Source organism: Corylus avellana, chromosome 8 (assembly GCF_965113065.1).
Source record: "Corylus avellana chromosome 8, dhCorAvel1.hap1.2, whole genome shotgun sequence".
Taxonomy (NCBI): Eukaryota; Viridiplantae; Streptophyta; class Magnoliopsida; order Fagales; family Betulaceae; genus Corylus; species Corylus avellana.
The window spans coordinates 22022314-22040023 of NC_142497.1; the positions used below are offsets into that span (position 1 = coordinate 22022314).

The following is a 17710-nucleotide window of genomic DNA, read 5'->3' on the forward strand; positions in this document are numbered from 1 at the left end:
GGTTTAGCGAGTCCGCGAGAGTGAAGCTTTGGCTATGGCGGCGACGGATGGGAGCGAGTACTTTGGGAATGTAGGAAGGGGGAATTCCTTTGGAAGGCCGTCCAACGCAGAATCCGTGGCGCAGGACGAGGAGGAATTGCGGTGGGCGGCGATCGAGAGTATTCCGTCGTTCAGGCGGACGAACTTTGCTTTGATGAGGCGGACGCCATCGGAGCGTGGTGGAGAGGAGGGCCAGACCGAGACGATCGACGTCCGGAAGCTGAACCGGTCCAGCCGCGAGCGCGTTGTGAAGAAGGCCTTAGCCACGAACGAACAAGATAATTATAGGTTGCTTTCCGCTATCAAAGAACGCCTCGATAGGTATGTGCAGTGTAGGCTGTAGCGACTGTGATTCTCTGCCCCTCTGTGAATTTTGGATTCGTTGTTTAGTTGTGAGAAATGACCAAGGCGTTTTAGTTTGATCTTTGAGCTTGATTCGAATTTCATTCTGTTGTTCTGTTTTTCTTGTTTTGGAAATGCATGTGACATTTTCAAGCCCTTGTGAGTTGCAAGAAAGCCGAATTCCAGAATATGACTTTTAATTAATTGCTTTCTTTCATTCTTTTAAAATTTTATTTCAATTCAGGAAAAAGTAATGGAAATGTATCTGAGATTACGAATTCTTAAATGGAATCTGAAATCCATGAAAATCATAAGCTGCATATACGTACAAGTATAAGCTTCATTATTTCCAGAAAATTCGATTATGATGTACGTATATAATCTAATTCGTGTTTGCTTCTCCGATTGTATTAACTGTTTAGAATTTTTCATCATCAATAGAGTCGGATTGGAGGTGGCGAAGGTTGAAGTAAGGTACGAGAACTTGAAAATTATGGCAAATGTTCAAACCGGTTCAAGATCTTTGCCTACTCTGTTTAATTCTTCTCGTGACGCCATTGAGGTTGAGAATTATATTTCTGTACTAGATTTGCGTATTTTATGCATTTAATTATTTTTTTTGGTCTCATAATTTATTTATTTTTTTCTTCCTAATTTTTCTGAGTGCAGAATATCCTAACTAGCTTACGGATATTTCAACCAAAGAGACACTCTTTAACCATCTTGAACAACATCAGTGGTGTCGTGAAACCGGGAAGGTATATATAACACAAGTTCTTCCTTCTTTTTTACAAAGAGCTGTTTAGGAAGAGGAAATGAAAGAAAAGAAAGAAAAAGTATCCTCTCTACTAGCAGAACGATGCTCTGTAATTGAACGTAAACACTAACGTTTAGAAGTAAATTTCGATTTTGCATTTTATTCCTGAAAAATGGTGTAAGCTAACCAAACCTTTTTCCCTAGAAAATTGTAGCCTTATCTCGCAATGTTTTGCGATGGGGATGTAATTGGTTCTCATATGAGGAATAAAAGCACTTTCAAATGCTTCTCCTCTGTTACTCCGAATTGGATTGTAATGATCACTAGTATCATATTGGTTGGTCCCTAACAGTGAAGGCAAAAAAAAATTCAATAAAGACATTAAGGTTTTGAAGACACAGTGCCATACTTTAAAAAACTGAAACTACGATGTGTGGGTACTCAATTATGCAGAAAGTTAGAAGATCAATAACTTTGAATTATCCCTAATTTCTTCGTGGTTTATGAGTTTGGTGATATATAGACAAAAAAAGAAAAAGAAAAAAAATTGGTAGATAAAGTAGTTTTCAAAAGCAATGAGTTTTAATATCGGACATATCTTTACACTTTTTTTTTTGGCTCTGTCAGAGGAATTAATTACTTTCATGTGTTTTGCTTGAACTGACAAACACACTGATTTGTCGTTCGTAGGATGACTTTACTCTTAGGACCTCCAGGCTCGGGGAAATCCACTATGCTTTTGGCTCTCGCGGGGAAACTTGACAGCAACTTAAAGGTTAGCACTTGCCTACTTTGTGCATTTATATCCACGAGCAGCTCACATGCATGCAGATTCCTATTGCATACTCACTGTTTCCTTTTATTCTTGCTGGTACTAACTTAACATATTGACCTTGAAACCTAGTGCATCCTAGATGGCTTTGAGTACAATGAGTAGATCCTAAATTCATATGAAAAAAGAATTGGGAATGAAGTTAGCATTAGACTTAAAAATGGAGATAGTGTACTGTTTTTCTTTTCCTCCCCACCCCCTCCGATTCTTCTTGGTTCTACTAACTTGACACAGAAACTTAGAATTTACACATAAATAAGGTCTCAAGTTTAGAAAATTAAGGGACGGCAAAAATACATATATGTGTTTTTAAGACTTGTCTTTTGGGTCAGATTTGATCCCATGTAAACCATTTTAAAATACTTGGTTCAGTCTTGGTCTATATTCTCTAAAAAGATTAGTAATTTATTAAGGCGTGACCAGCAATTATTTTAGGCTAGGTTGGGTGTAGGGGGTTTGGAGGAAATCTAAGATTAATCTGGTTCTAGCATTGTGGTCTCTGATTTGGCATTGGGTGGAGATGGGCTATGTGCACAAGGTGTGAAAGGAATAGCCTTGACTCTTGAGAATGAGAATGTAGTGATTGTTGTTCTGCTCCTGTGTCTTTGGATTCTGAAACGGTTATAAGGTTATTACTAAAGAGCCTTGTTGTGTGACTTCTATGGTGAAACTGGTCATTTAGTCATGTGGCGTGTGCTAGAGAGCACAGCTACATTAACACAATTTGTGACAATTAATTAAATTATCAGAGAACATTAGCGCAATTTTCTTCTCCAATAAATTGTAATGGATTTTTTCAGGAAATTGGATTTGTACTCGGAAAATCCAGGAAATTTTTGTTAGTTTACATTTTTTTTTCCTGATATATAATACTACCTCTTGTAAAGACATTGAGGATAGATTCTTTTAACTAAGATATTAATTGGATGCTAGTAACTGGCCCTTTCTATACCAACGTTTTTTATTTCAGCAAAGTGGTAGTATTACATATAATGGCCATAAGCTTGATGAATTTTGCGTTCAAAGGACTTCTGCATACATTAGCCAAACAGATGATCACATTCCAGAGCTCACTGTTCGAGAAACCTTGGATTTTGCCGCTAGATGTCAAGGTGCAAGTGAAGGCTTTGCAGGTTTGTTCTCATTAATTTATTATTTACAGCCCCTTTTATCAGCAAAAAAAAATGAAGTTTATTATTTACAACACCTGTGTGGTTCATGATTGGTAATGAATATTTTGAGGGTGCTTATAGGTTATATGAAAGATCTGAACCGTTTAGAGAAGGAAAAGAATATACGGCCAAGTCCTGAGATTGATGCATTTATGAAGGTTGTCATCTTAAACTTGCTACTGTAACTGTGTATGAACATGCTTTTATTTTGTTCTTTATTGATGAATGATGCGTGTTTAGCTTTATCCTGACTGAGTGGTGAAATAAATTTTACTGCACAGGCATCATCTGTTGGCGGTAAGAAGCACAGTGTTTCAACAGATTATGTCATGAAAGTGCTTGGTCTTGATGCATGTTCAGAGACGTTTGTTGGTAGTGACATGCTCAGAGGCATCTCAGGTGGCCAAAGAAAAAGAGTTACCACAGGTCTCTCTCTCTCTCCCTCTCTCTGTCTCTCTCTGTCTCTCTCTCTGTCTCTGTCTCTCTCTCTCTCTCTCGGTCTGGTAGTAATAGAATGTACCTCCTCTTCTTAACGTCAGTTTAACTGGGAAGTTTCCAAACATCAAAAGGAGTGGCGCTCAAATACTGTCGCCATAGTTGAGAGAGCAAAGAATAATAGATGTTGAATCTTACCCATTTTAAGTGTAAAATAGTAATTCTATATTATGTTCATGCTGTTAAATTGTACATTGTTGAACTTGTATTTGGACTAGTGAAGGCTTTGTTGAGTGGTGTACATGCGTTTGAATTATGAGAGTTGAAATCTTAAATTATACGTGGTTGTTTGGTGTTATTTCTTATACAGGAGAAATGATTGTTGGGCCAAGAAAAGCCCTATTTATGGACGAAATATCTACTGGACTCGATAGCTCTACCACATACCAAATTGTAAAATGTGTTAGGAACTTTGTCCATCAAATGGAGGCTACCGTACTAATGGCTCTTCTTCAGCCTGCACCTGAGACATTTGAACTGTTTGATGATCTGGTTCTATTATCTGAAGGATACATTGTATATCAAGGCCCTCGAGTTGAAGTGTTAGACTTTTTTGAGACGTTAGGTTTTCGACTACCACCACGTAAGGGGGTAGCAGATTTTCTTCAAGAGGTATTTTCTTGAAGACAAATAATTATTTCGTATTTCCTAGGTGAGCATTATCTAACATATCTCATTCCAGGTGACATCTAGAAAGGACCAAGCTCAGTACTGGGCCAATTCTTCAAAACCATACGTGTTCCTTTCAGTTCCAGAAATCGCAGAGGCCTTCAAAAGTTCCAGATTTGGAAAGTCTATGGAGTCCTCGCTTTCTGTTCCATATGATAAAAGCAAGAGTCATCCTTTGGCTTTGCATAAGATGAAATTTGCTGCATCTAAATTTGAGCTTTTTAATGCTTGCTTTGGACGAGAACTGCTGTTAATCACCAGGCATAGTTTTCTATATATATTTAGGACATGCCAGGTATGTTTTACAATGTCACTTATATATTTAGACGTTTCATTAATTGTAATAAGTGTATTGTGTCTAGTTTAATTATATATGGCACCTATAATTCACTCTTCTTACTTCGGAAACAACTCAATATTTATTATCTATTTGCTATAAAATCATTTGATGAATAAACTGCTTAAAAAAGAAGCAAACGAAAAAAAAGAAGAAGCAAACCTTTAATGCATATACTCTATGTATACCTTTTAGGGGACCTATAAGTCATGTAGTTTTTAATTCTAGTTTTCTTTCTGAAGTTTTTTCATAGTTCTTTATATCTCTTATGATTTGTTACATATGTTAAAGGTTGCATTTATTGGATTTGTCACGTGCACGTTGTTCTTACGAACAAGGTTACACCCCACAGATGAGATGAATGGCAATCTTTATCTCTCTGGCCTGTTTTTTGGGCTGGTGCATATGATGTTCAATGGATTCTCTGAGCTATCTCTTATGATATCTCGGCTCCCTATCTACTACAAGCAAAGAGATAATTTATTTCATCCTGCATCAGCATGGTCTGTCACAAGTTGGATTCTGCGTGTACCTTACTCCATTCTTGAAGCTGTTGTGTGGTCTTGTGTTGTGTATTACACTGTTGGTTTTGCCCCTAGTGCAGGAAGGTATATCTTTTTTACTTTAGTAGATGATGTTCTTTATGCTTGTATTTTTTCTGTACTCATTACTTCTGTCAAATGTTTCAGGTTTTTCCGTTTCATGTTTTTACTCTTTTCTGTACACCAAATGGCATTGGGTCTTTTCCGGTCGATGGCTGCTGTTGCACGAGATATGGTCCTTGCAAATACATTTGGATCAGCTGCACTGCTGGTTATATTCTTGTTGGGGGGATTCATCATTCCAAAATGTAGGTTCAAAATCTTTTATTGATAATAAAAAATTCTGTTATCAATAATGCTTAGGCTGTTCTTCTTTCAGCAATGATGAAGCCATGGTACGTTTGGGCATTTTGGTTGTCACCACTATCCTATGGGCAAAGTGCAATTTCTGTCAATGAATTTACAGCCACAAGGTGGATGAAGGTATGCTCTTCAGGCTAATGGACAAATTTCTGCCTGTTTTTTGTTGCTTCATATCATTTCATATTCATGACAGAAAAATTAAGATATCTTTGAATGGATGACTTCTGCAAGTAGTTTACTGGGTTTGGAAACTGTCTCTGTGCAGAGATCGGCAATCGGGAACAATACAGTTGGATACAACGTTCTCAATGCACATAGCTTACCTACTAGTGATTATTGGTATTGGGTTGGAGTTGGAGCATTATTACTTTATGCTTTTCTTTTCAACAACATAGTGACTTTGGCCTTGGCCTACCTTAATCGTAAGTTTGAATGATGTTTTTATACTGCTGTACATTTGTTTTGCTTGTTAAAGTAGCTCATGCCTAAAATAAATTTTCTCTCTGCTGCTTCTTAGTATATATGGGTGTGTTTAATCTCATTTAAATATTACATCTCTTATGTTTCCATTTCAGCCCTCCAGAAAGCGCAGATAGTAATCCCACATGATGATACAGAAGAGAATTCGGCTTCGGATGGTAGTCAGTCATTTCGACAATTTTTACCAATGACATTCAATTTATAAATTTGTAGCATCTTTTGCTGGATTGTGTTCCTCAGAATTGATTGTAGCAGTGTATATTGTAGGAATATCTCTCTTATATACATATGCCGGTTTATGCAGTGAATGGTCACGGTCCTGATTTAAGTCCAACATCTGCCAAAGAGGGCAGCAAAAAAAAGGGAATGATCCTTCCATTTCAACCACTAACAATGACTTTCCATAATGTCAATTATTTTGTTGATACGCCGAAGGTGTGTTTGTTTATTGGCTTTGATTTCCTTTACTTTTACTTATTGGCCCACCAAATATATTTAATGGGAGCTCACTTTCTTATGTTGTGTAAAACAATTTTTTGAGCTCTTAGGAAATGAGATTAGAAGGCATACCAGAGAATAAGTTGCAACTCCTGTCCAACGTAAGTGGAGTATTCTCACCTGGTGTTCTTACTGCCTTGGTCGGATCAAGTGGAGCTGGAAAGACCACGATGATGGATGTGCTTGCCGGTAGGAAAACTGGCGGATACATAGAAGGGGATATTAGAATATCGGGTCACCCAAAAGAGCAGCGCACTTTTGCCAGAATATCAGGATACGTTGAGCAAAATGATATACATTCTCCTCAAGTGACAGTTGAGGAGTCTCTCCAGTTTTCTTCTTCTCTTCGCCTCTCAAAGGAAGTCAACAAAGAGAAAAGACATGTGAGTTGCTGCACGAGATTCTGTAACATATTGGAATGTTTCCATGGCATTATATCATTATCGTGCATTTCAGGAGTTTGTTGAAGAAGTGATGAGATTAGTAGAGCTTGATACTCTACGACATGCTTTGGTTGGCTTGCCTGGTAGAACTGGCCTATCAACGGAGCAGAGAAAGCGTTTAACAATAGCAGTGGAGCTTGTTGCAAATCCTTCCATTATATTTATGGATGAACCTACTTCTGGACTGGATGCACGAGCAGCAGCAATAGTGATGCGAACTGTCCGTAATACTGTTGATACCGGAAGAACTGTGGTCTGCACGATACATCAACCAAGCATTGATATATTTGAAGCATTTGATGAGGTAAACTTTTCTTTTGCAGTCAATTGACAACGTCTTTGAGAACTATATTTGATGTGTTGGTTTCTTTTGAAGTGTTCTAATATTTGTGGTTAAATGCACAGCTACTTCTTATGAAACGAGGGGGGCGAGTTATATATGGAGGGAAGCTAGGTGTGAACTCACAGATATTGATAAACTATTTTCAGGTAATAACATCCTGTCTTCATTATGTCTAGTTCTCAATTTATGAGGTTCACTGTCGTGTGAACTAGAAATATGACTATCTGGACTTCAGAATGCAATAATTTTAATTTTTTATTTGCAAGAATAATGTTAGGTCCTGTAGTGGCATAGTCGCTCATGCAAATCTCTTTCTATCTTTTGACCTGTCCATTTGATGCACGGGTCTGTTTAATGCACAAAGCACCATTAGAAATCCACATTTTTTAAAATATTCTTGTACTCCTTTTGCATCTTTGCAAATCACGCGCACAGTTAATTTTTGGAATAATCATATACTGCGTTGTTTACCTATGTGAAGTTTGTCCGTTTTCCTTTTCCTGTGCAGGGAATTAGTGGTATCCCTCCAATTCCCAGTGGTTACAATCCAGCGACTTGGATGCTTGAGGTGACTACACCTGCCGCTGAAGAGAGAATTGGTGAAGACTTCGAAGAAATTTACTGGAACTCTCAGCAATTCAGGTGATCTTAAATATTATGTTGTCCTTCTGCTGTGGCCAAGATCTTGCCCATGTTTTTTTTGTTCCACATTGGACTTGCCCATGTTTTTTTATTGTTCCACAATATTCATAACTGGAATTTTATACATCCTTGTTTTAGGACCGTGGAAGCTTCCATTAAGAGCTTTAGCATTCCACCTGATGGTTCAGAACCATTGAAGTTTTCTTCCAGATATTCACAAGACAAGCTCTTCCAATTTCGGACTTGCCTATGGAAACAAAATCTAATTTATTGGAGAACTCCTCAATACAATGGCACGAGGTTATGTTTTACTACAATCAGCGCACTGGTATTGGGTTTGGTGTTCTGGAATGTTGGTTCAAGAAGGTAAATGTTTTCTGTTCTCATGTCTCATAGAGCAAGTTAACTTTGCCTTGTTTGTCATTGTGTATTATTCATTGTTCCTGTTTCGATTTAGTCCCTGCTTCTTTGAGAACTTTTTACTTCACCCTTTTACTTCTTTTTTCTTGTTATTTTCTTACTAGGAGAGATTAAGTGACTGGATTGTATTTTCCTCAAAGAGTATATGCATCTGACAGACTTACTAGAATTACCTTAGGCTAAGCTCTGTATTTTTGGAGTCATTTTAACAATTTCAAAAGGCGAATTTTTGGATATGAATTTGCACATTTTCATAACTTTTGGTAACAACATTCTTGCATTTGAACATTCATCATCTTCCCCATTGTAATCTTTCCCCGTGTTCCTTTATTTGATCAGAAAAACAAAAAGAACATTCATCATCTGCAAATGTAAGAGAATTAGAGTGAATCTTCTATAGCATTCATTCCATTCTTCCAAATATATTGGAAATGTGGTTACACAGTACAACTCATGAATTGATAGCTAGTAGGGACACCTCACCAGAACAGCTGATGCCTCACCTAAAAGTATTAAGTTATATACACTCCTATCATTCAAATGCTACCCCTCAAACTGGAGCATATATATAACCATATGCTCGGTTAGGAAGAAACAAACAAAACAAACTAACTCTAGAGCATTGATACCATGTTAACTATGATGAGAAAATGCAAATGTAAGAGAAATGGGGTGAATCTTCTACCGCATTGATTACATTCTTCCAAATATAGAGGAAAAGTGGTTATACAGTATAACTCATGAATTGACAGCAAGCGAGACACCTCACCAGGGACAGCTGGTTCCTCACCTAGGGGTTTGCAGAAACTCCTTTCATTTTTACAAACATGAAACCTTACCTGACCAGAAAAATAGAAAGAGAATATAACTTACTTGCAATTATGTGTAGCACCTTTTGCTATTCGAAAATTTTCAAAGGACTGCCTATTGTGTGTTGGTTTTTTTCTATCTTCTTTTCATGACATCTTATGTAGACAATAGTGTGTATTCCACTTAAACATGGTTTTACTTGTATTTTGATTTGGTTCTTTCTCTTTGGTTCTTGCAATGTCTTTACAAAGGTATTAAACTATTTAACACATAAATGTTGTTTAGGAATTCAACTCAAAATTTGTTAGTGGTTATGGGAGCTCTTTATTCCGCATGCATGTTTCTTGGAATCAACAATTCCTCTTCAGTTCAACCAATTGTTTCAATTGAGAGGACAGTATTCTATCGAGAGAGAGCAGCTGGAATGTACTCTTCAATTGCTTATGCAGCAGCCCAGGTAAGAGTCATTACACACAAAATTTGGCAAATTACACTTCTTCCAAGTGGTGATTGCTGATACAAATCTCGATCGCAATTTAACAGGGTCTTGTGGAGATTCCATACATTGCTGTGCAGACAATAATATATGGCCTCATCACCTATTTCATGATTAATTTTGAAAGGACAGCCAGTAAGATTCTTTGTCTTTAGAGTTGGTTCTTAGTATATGGATTTGATGGCTGCCTTCTTTTTTTTCTGTTTTTTTTTTTTGTTGTTAATAGTGATATTTTCGTTGATTTCTTCGTCCGGGCTTTTAGTTATGTTTTATTCCCGTGGAGTATTTTTTTGGAGAGTTTCCCAAAGTATATTAGTAGCTTAACTAACATCTTTCCATCTTTGACAAAACTGCATGTACTTCTTCCAGAATTATTTCCTGGTCTAAAATGATAACCAGTGTGAAATTCTTAGATGTTGGTTACTCAGCATTTATTTGATAATGAATCTTTCGTGGGTTCATCAGTTATGGAATATACACACATCTATGTGATATTTCTATTGTATTAACTATTGGACGTTGTATGTGCATAAAGTTTATGCAAATGCAGTTAATTAACTGCATGTTTCTCCTGTGTTGCAGGAAAATTTTTTCTCTATATTGTGTTTATGTTCCTCACGTTCACCTACTTCACCTTTTACGGCATGATGGCTGTTGGTCTTACTCCTTCTCAACACCTATCAGCTGTCGTCTCTTCTGCATTTTACTCTTTATGGAACCTCCTTTCTGGTTTTCTTGTCCCGAAACCTGTAAGTAAATATATTGTACATCTGCAACAAATTATTGCCTTATTTTGGCCTCGACCAATTAAATTAATCAACCGCTGGAGTTTCACTTTACAATAATAAAGAATCCATCAAGTAGTCAAGCTGCTAAGTTAACTGAAATATATCGTAACCAATTATTTAGGTAAACATACCAAAACTCTGCTTCATCCTAATTCTGAAAGTATAATTAGCCTTGTGTACCTGGAACTCTAAATGACATTAAAATGCAATCCGTTAAGATTTTAACTTTTAGACTTAACTTGTCATGGAGAAATCTGTGCATTTACCACTTGAGAGGAATATGTGGTTTGCACTCAAGTAACACCCTTAATTTGTATGTTGGTAACCCCCTATACATGTTAGGTCAGGACAGGGTTAGAAAACCGACACCGGATTTGAAATGGGTCAAAAGTCAGAGTCCTCTGCCGACCCCCACCCAATAGGCAACAGGTGTCGGTCCCTAGATTTGAGTGAAAGAAAAATAAGTCCCAGTAGCCATGAAATCCCACTAGTGGTGAAAAGGGTGGGGATAATCTCACCTTCAGTAAAAGAAATAGGTGATAGAAAACATAGCAAATGGTTCTTGCTTGTTATTTTTAAGTTAAGGTCATGCAATGGAGGCCATGTGCCTCTTCTTTTATTAATTTCCTTTTTTTTCTTTTTCGTTTTTTTTTTTTTTTTTAAAGAAATCACAAACCAGTTCTATGGATCTTTATATGTTTATTGCTTCAGTACATCCCTGGATGGTGGATCTGGTTCTACCACATCTGCCCAGTTGCTTGGACACTACGGGGTATTATCACCTCTCAGCTTGGTGACGTGGAAACCAAGATGGCAGGAACCGGATTTGAGGGCTCCGTGAAAGAGTATATAGAAGTTGCTTTTGGCTATGGCCCTGGCATGGTAGGAGTTTCAGCAGCAGTGCTTATCGGTTTTTGTCTCCTCTTCTTCAGCATTTTTGCTATCTCACTCAAAGCCTTCAACTTCCAGAGCAGATGAATGAGGTTTAATTATCTCCCAAGTATATTGCATTAACATCACAACTGATTTGTCCTGCATTGAACTCTGGTGATGCAGAGCTTCTACAACATGCAAGATATTTCCTCCATTTTTTATCTTCTGTTCACTATAGGAAATTGAATTTTACATCCAATTTCTAATGAAACATGCTCATCAAATTACATAGATAGCATTATGACTCTTTAATGACAACAATTCTTGAGGATGGTGCATACACTGTAAAAAGAAGATAGAAACATTATTGTTGGGTACTGCAAATTGTGATTTGTGAACCAAGCAGGAATTTCATTCTTCTTTATTCTTCTCTATTCTTCTCTTACATCTCTCGGAGTCATTTGATTTATTTCAATTGTATGTTATTCTATTGTTCATCCATTAAGAGGGGTTTGCATTGGTGCACTTGTTTTGGGGACTTGAATTAATAGTTTTCTCCCAACTGTTCATCCTCACCTCTATGAGTGTGCCAGCTTGATTGCTTAAGTCAGCGTTGTCATACTGCCATTTTTTTTTTATCTAGGCCCGAGGATAAACTTGAACTATAGAACCTCCAGGTAAGAGCTTTTATTTAAGTATTGAAGCAATTCCTCTCCACCCCAAAAAAAAAAAAAATGTTGGGGGGGGGGGGGGGGGGGGGGGGGGGGGGGGAGGCAGAAAGTCAAAGGAAGAAACTCTGAAGTACTCAACTGAATAATAAGTTGAAACCATGTGTGCCAATTGCCATTGTCTCAGGTTCCACGCTTATGATCATGTAGAAAATATAAAATTATGGTGCCATGTAGAAATTGCATCATATACAATACAATTTTTTCTGACTCAGGATCTTGACACTAAATTAACCCAAAAAAAAAAAAAAAAAAAAAAAAAGTTCTTAGGGTGTCGAATCATCCTTTGACCACGGGATGGTTTGGCCGCCCCGATGACTGGTTGAGAGTGGTTGAACCACGTCGTTGTCAAAAGAGATGACACAGCCACCCCAGATGGTCGGTTTACCGTCCAGTCCCATCAGCCCCCGACGGACTACCAATCCTAGACAAGATGAGAAAATAAAGGGGGAACTAGGCACGTACATTTATTTAATTACCCAATAACATCTGTAATAAGAACAAGAAGAAGGCAGTCAAGTAGCACATGCAAAGGACAAGCTGCCACGAGTATTTATTTTCTTTGAGAAACAGTTTGTGGTGCTCACATTCTGTTTTTTTTCTAAATTAATCCAAACGAAGTCAAATCTAGCTCTTAAGGAATGAGTTTCTCACCTCTCATGAAATCAATCCAATACAAGATTGAATTCAATGTCTTATACCTCACAGTAAAACCAAGCCCATCAGCTTTCTCTCGTGTCCCCAGCAGTTTAAACGGGCAACGAAACAAGACGTCCAAGAATTCCCAATTAGCCAAATCTTCCATCTCTGTTTGACGCAGTCCTTCCTTCATCACAATCTCCTCCCAAACCTTTTTCTTGTCCGCCATGGCTGTTGAAAACCAAAAATCCTCCGAAAACATGTCTTCCGGCTGTACTTCTACACCAATCTTCATTCCAAGAGACGGCCAGATCTCCTTCCAAGTAAAACTCCGGCCATTGATTGCATTAAAAGCTTGGCCATCAATGGAACATGTTGCATCATTGGTGGCTGCCCAAATGTGCTGTTCAGCTACCAACCGAGCATCCGAGCCATCAATGCAGGTCTCTTCCCAACACTCCCTTGTCCCTCCAAAGACAAAAGGGAGATTTAGATGTTTACAGATTGCTCCATAAACACACAAACTCCCCATGAAATTATACAGAGCCCTGTTAGAACTCCCTAGCAACAAACCCGGCCGGTGCACCGACCAAGCCGCCTTACCGGCTAGCCTCTCCTTGATCAAGTCCTCTAGGACATAGTAAAAGTTTTGGCTTCCACTTACCCTTGGGGATTCCTCATTGTAGTAATGAACTTTTTTCTCAAAAGGACCCTGCAATGAGATATAATGCTTCATGCCTGTCTGGAGAGACACATGCTTCAATGCCTTGGCTGTGGGGAGAATGGCATTCAAAGCATTGGAAATCATGCTCTTGTTCTGCTCACAACACTCATGGCCATCCAAGGGAAACTGGCTTGCCCAAGTGATCCAGAAAACATGGGTCACATCTTGTAACAAAGAGAGTTTCTGTTGGGTTTCCAAAGGGTTCAGCAAATCACATGAAATGAAATGGAAGTGGGGATTCTTTATGGGTATGATCTCAGGGTTTCGAGCTATGCCATAAACTTTCCAATTGGGTTTCAAGATTAGCCTTCTGGCAAGCTCCTTGCCTACTAGCCCAGTAACCCCAAAGATGACTGCCACATGGTTGGTGGAAGCTTCATTTCTGTCAGAGTCTTCAGCTGCCATTAGCACAATGGGATATTTTGCCTCCCTTGGAGCTTTGAGCCATCTTTATATATATATAGGACACTGGCATATTAGATGCAGGATCAACTCAATGCAATTTGAGGCCTAAGGCAAAAAATTAAAATGGGCATTTTAATTTTAATATAATATTTTTATTGAAAAATTAATTTAAAAATCATTCTTGAATCAATATTTTTGTGTTCAACTTTTGTTAATATGTTATTCTAAATAGATAATGTGAATAATTCATTTGATATTACTAAATATGATTTATTTATTTATTTTAATTTTGAAACTTATCTTTCTGTTTTTTTAATTTTAATTATAGGGTTTGTTACATTCTTCTTTTTTTGTTTTTTTTGACAAATTTAGTATAAAAGGATTTTTTTTTTTTTTTTTTTGGGGGGCCTTTAGAAAAGCGGCGCTCACTCGCCTACCTATTGAGCCGGACTTTATTATTATTTTTTTCTTCTATGAATAAGGAGAAAATGTTATAAGGAAGGGTCATTTTCACTTCTAATTGGGATGAAAGAAAAAAAAAATGAGAGACCAATTAAAATTACTTTCAAATATAAGGTGAAAAGCGTCCAATAACAGCCGGACCGATTATGACATTCTAACAGTATTTAGAAGGGTTCAATGAATGATGTGACCTCCCCTTCTTTGGAGGGAGAATTTGAAGCTCCTAATTTTAATAAAGAGAATTAAGCAGCAACATCCTTATTTAAATGGCTCCCTTCCCACTTGGCCTTGTTGAATGAACCTAAGCAGCCGGCAGATTGGGCTCCTGGCCGTTATTTTGCCGGCCTTGTGGTTGCAGCCAAGTTTAAAATATAATATATGAGTCTCAAAGCATTCACTGTATTATTCAAAAAGGCATCCCCTAACTTGTAGGGGGGTTCCCTATATGCAGGGTTTGAGGACCGCATTTCCTTAATAGCTACAGCTCAACTCTTGATTCAAGCTCAACAAAAGCACATTTAATATTCTTTCTTTCTTGAGAATATAATGAGAAACCTTCCATCTCTTTCCTCTGCTCCAATCCATGGGTTCAACTTGAGGCATCCGGGAGAAGATGGTCCTTTTGCTTAATTAATTCATTCCGTGTGAATATTAAGTCTCACATTGCACAGAAACGACAACGGTATAATATTGCCAAATTCAAATTTATATGATCTTTCAATAAAGAGTGCTTTTAGGCGAACTCTACCTTTTACTATAAGTTCTTTATAAATTTATATAATAATTGATATGATACTTATTATGCTAGACACTAAATTAATGTGGCAATTCACGTGGCACCAAAGCTTCCACTCAATTACCTCTCCGCCTCCTCTTTCGTTGCCCACAAAGACGACGCCAACCACCTCGACTCCTTGTTTGGGCATCGATTTTAGTGTGACAATAGAGAATAAACAAAAATATATCGACACCCATGGCCAGGTTACGGGTCTCGGGCCACCGTTGTACTCCACCACATTGTGGGTCTTAACGTCTCCATGGTTAAATACCCATGGCCTGGCTGTGGGTGTCACTGCATGTGTCAATATACATTTGTTCGATCTACATATATAAGACCACATGATCTGATCGTGGTCTCCACAGCTAAAAACTCACGGCTTGAACGTTAGTGTCGATATTCATCTATCTATCTGTTGGATTTTCATTTCTACGCCAAAATTGGTTCCCAAACGAGGAGGAGGATCAAAATTAATGCCAAAATTGTAGTTTACTACAACAAACTACAATCAGAATGGTATGTTGTAAATAATAATGAGAATAATACTAACAAATGACGAAAATAGTCATAGTCTAGACAAGAGATTCCAATTCATTAAGTAGGATACATACTTAGACAATGCTCTTATATATTGGTCGCTACTGACTGGTAATGGTGCATGTATCTAACAACTTGAGGTGTATATAATATTGTGGTACTTCACGCGTAAATCGGAAAATTATGGTAAATAAATACTAGTGTGTCAAGTTTAGGTAGATGTTGGGGAATCTGAAAATCAAAATCTCATGTTTAAGGAAATTAAAATAGTCAGTTGTTGATCGCACGTCAAATCCTTAATTAAGAGTACCTCCAGAGAAGAGGAAGGTCAAATGTAAAGTATCCCGCCGGTTTTAGTTGGGGTCATGCCGATAGTTAAGTCAGAATTCGTTTTGGAGAAGAAAAAAAGCTCAAAGAATATTGAAGGGAAGAGTGTTTGACTAGAATTGAACATATCTTTCGAGTGATTTCTTTTCATTCTTTTTTATGGAGTGTTTTCTTGTACATTGTTGGTTAGGGGAGAGAGAGGGTTCATGGACTAACATAATTGATTCTATGGCCTTCACTCCATTAGTCACACATTCTTGAGCTTCTGAGAATAAATGAATGTCAGTACTTTAAGTGACAGTACTTAGCATAAAATAGACAGCCTATTTTAAGCCGGTCCTTCTTGGTCAAGCTGGGTCCAACCGGCCTATAAAGTTGTACCGAGACTGGGCATACTTGGGCCGGCTAAAGGGCTGAAAAGGCCCGCTTCTTGAGGGCTTATTAAGTGGTACACCACTTGTTAAACCCTATATAAGCAAGGCTGAAAGGCTGAAGTAATGCACAATCTGCAAACCCATTACCCAGGAGAGGCCCAAAGGCCTTTTTGATTGTCCAGAAAATAAGAAACATAACCAAAGAGTATTGACCGAAGGATCTGCCAGGGATTCTTCAAATTTCATTCTACATGAATTTTATTTACATAGCCAATCCGAAAGAAACGTAGCATGGAGGTTTATTACATGTGTAAAGCTACAAATACAAGTCATTCTTATACAAGTTGTTGGACAAACTTTCCTTTCGTCCCGTTTATTAAACTAGCATTTATTTCTAGAGCTTGTGATCATTCAATCTTAAAATCCACGTAAAAATCACATACATTATCAAAAAAAAATTATCTAATTAATTTTAAATGATACAAAATCACATACATTATAAACAAATATCAAATTTCATTCTACTTGTATTCAGAATGGGCCATCTTGATGGGCCTTTCTTTATTTGAAAGCCTTTTCCTAATTGTGCTAATATCCTATTTGGTAGACTGTTATATAACTACTATATAACTTGATGATATGGTACAATTACCATATATAATTTAATGATGTGACAGTAAAAATTAGTTATTGGATAAAAATCGATTATTAAATCAGCACTTGTAAAAAAGAAGAAAAAAAAAATTAAGAGTTGATTTTTGTCACTATGTGTATATATAGCAGTCGTATAACTATATACTAAATAGCAATTTTTAAACAGATCAAAATCCAAAGATTAATTTTTAAACGATGAGAGAGAGAAAAAAAAAAAGTTTATAGACCTACAAATTCATTTTATGAAAGAGACATAAGTCACACAATTATTATTAAAAAATAAAATAAAAAATGTTAAAAATCACATTTTTATATTACAAGTATCATATCTTAACATGACAGTGTCAATTTCCCCTTCTCTTGTGTGAACATGTCAAAAAAAAAATGGCACTATTAGTCAACCTCACTACTAAAAAACATTTTTTTCTTGACCAAAAGTTTCTGCCGTGTCAAGCATACTGACACGTCAGAAACCTTTTTTGACGTGTCAATATTGACGTGTGTCAAAGGTTAAAAAGGCACTTTTAAATCAACCCTTATTAAAAGCTGTCTGACACTAATATATTAGTAAGATATGACAATATAATACAATAAAAATATAATTTCTAACCTTAATTACTCATAAAATTCCGGCATTTCCTCTTTCACTTTCCCATATTATCTACCTTTGCATGGTTGACCAAAGTTACAGTTGTCCACAAGAGTGACAAGTAAATAGAGAAAAGAAAACAAGACAAAAGC

At 37.1% G+C, this 17710-nt stretch overlaps 2 protein-coding genes across 3 annotated transcripts; one reads left to right on the forward strand and one right to left on the reverse strand.

Moving 5' to 3' along the window:
- Positions 1-34: 34 nt before the first annotated feature.
- LOC132163891 (ABC transporter G family member 31-like) lies at positions 35-11555 on the forward strand. Of its 2 annotated transcripts, none has more exons than XM_088519155.1 (24): positions 35-360; positions 823-943; positions 1051-1139; positions 1829-1913; positions 2941-3103; positions 3224-3300; positions 3424-3568; positions 3948-4249; positions 4320-4601; positions 4935-5251; positions 5333-5493; positions 5565-5668; positions 5814-5970; positions 6124-6189; positions 6333-6463; positions 6577-6909; positions 6983-7273; positions 7375-7458; positions 7821-7954; positions 8093-8320; positions 9470-9641; positions 9728-9815; positions 10263-10429; positions 11180-11555. In XM_088519155.1, the coding sequence occupies exons 1-24, from the start codon at positions 35-37 to the stop codon at positions 11444-11446; spliced, it is 4290 nt and encodes a 1429-aa protein (XP_088375281.1). In that variant the 3' UTR covers positions 11447-11555. The 2 variants fall into 2 exon arrangements, with proteins under 2 accessions (XP_088375281.1, XP_059430250.2); XM_059574267.2 differs by having other exon boundaries at positions 6124-6186.
- A 1078-nt stretch (positions 11556-12633) lies between these two features.
- LOC132163218 (NAD(P)-binding Rossmann-fold superfamily protein) lies at positions 12634-13837 on the reverse strand. The gene has a single exon (XM_059573424.2). It carries the CDS (start codon positions 13835-13837, stop codon positions 12704-12706), a length of 1134 nt encoding a protein of 377 aa, XP_059429407.2. The 3' UTR covers positions 12634-12703.
- Between the last annotated feature and the right edge of the window lie 3873 nt (positions 13838-17710).

What these genes read in the sequence shown, in the direction of transcription:
- LOC132163218 (XM_059573424.2), bottom strand. Translation starts at nt 13,837, where the DNA reads ATGGCAGCTGAAGACTCTGACAGAAATGAAGCTTCCACCAACCATGTG.
- LOC132163891 (XM_088519155.1), top strand. Translation starts at nt 35, where the DNA reads ATGGCGGCGACGGATGGGAGCGAGTACTTTGGGAATGTAGGAAGGGGG. An exon ending in CAGCCACAAGGTGGATGAAG is followed by an intron (nt 5,669 to 5,813) that starts GTATGCTCTTCA and finishes GTCTCTGTGCAG; the next exon opens with AGATCGGCAATCGGGAACAA. An exon ending in GAATTCGGCTTCGGATGGTA is followed by an intron (nt 6,190 to 6,332) that starts GTCAGTCATTTC and finishes CGGTTTATGCAG; the next exon opens with TGAATGGTCACGGTCCTGAT.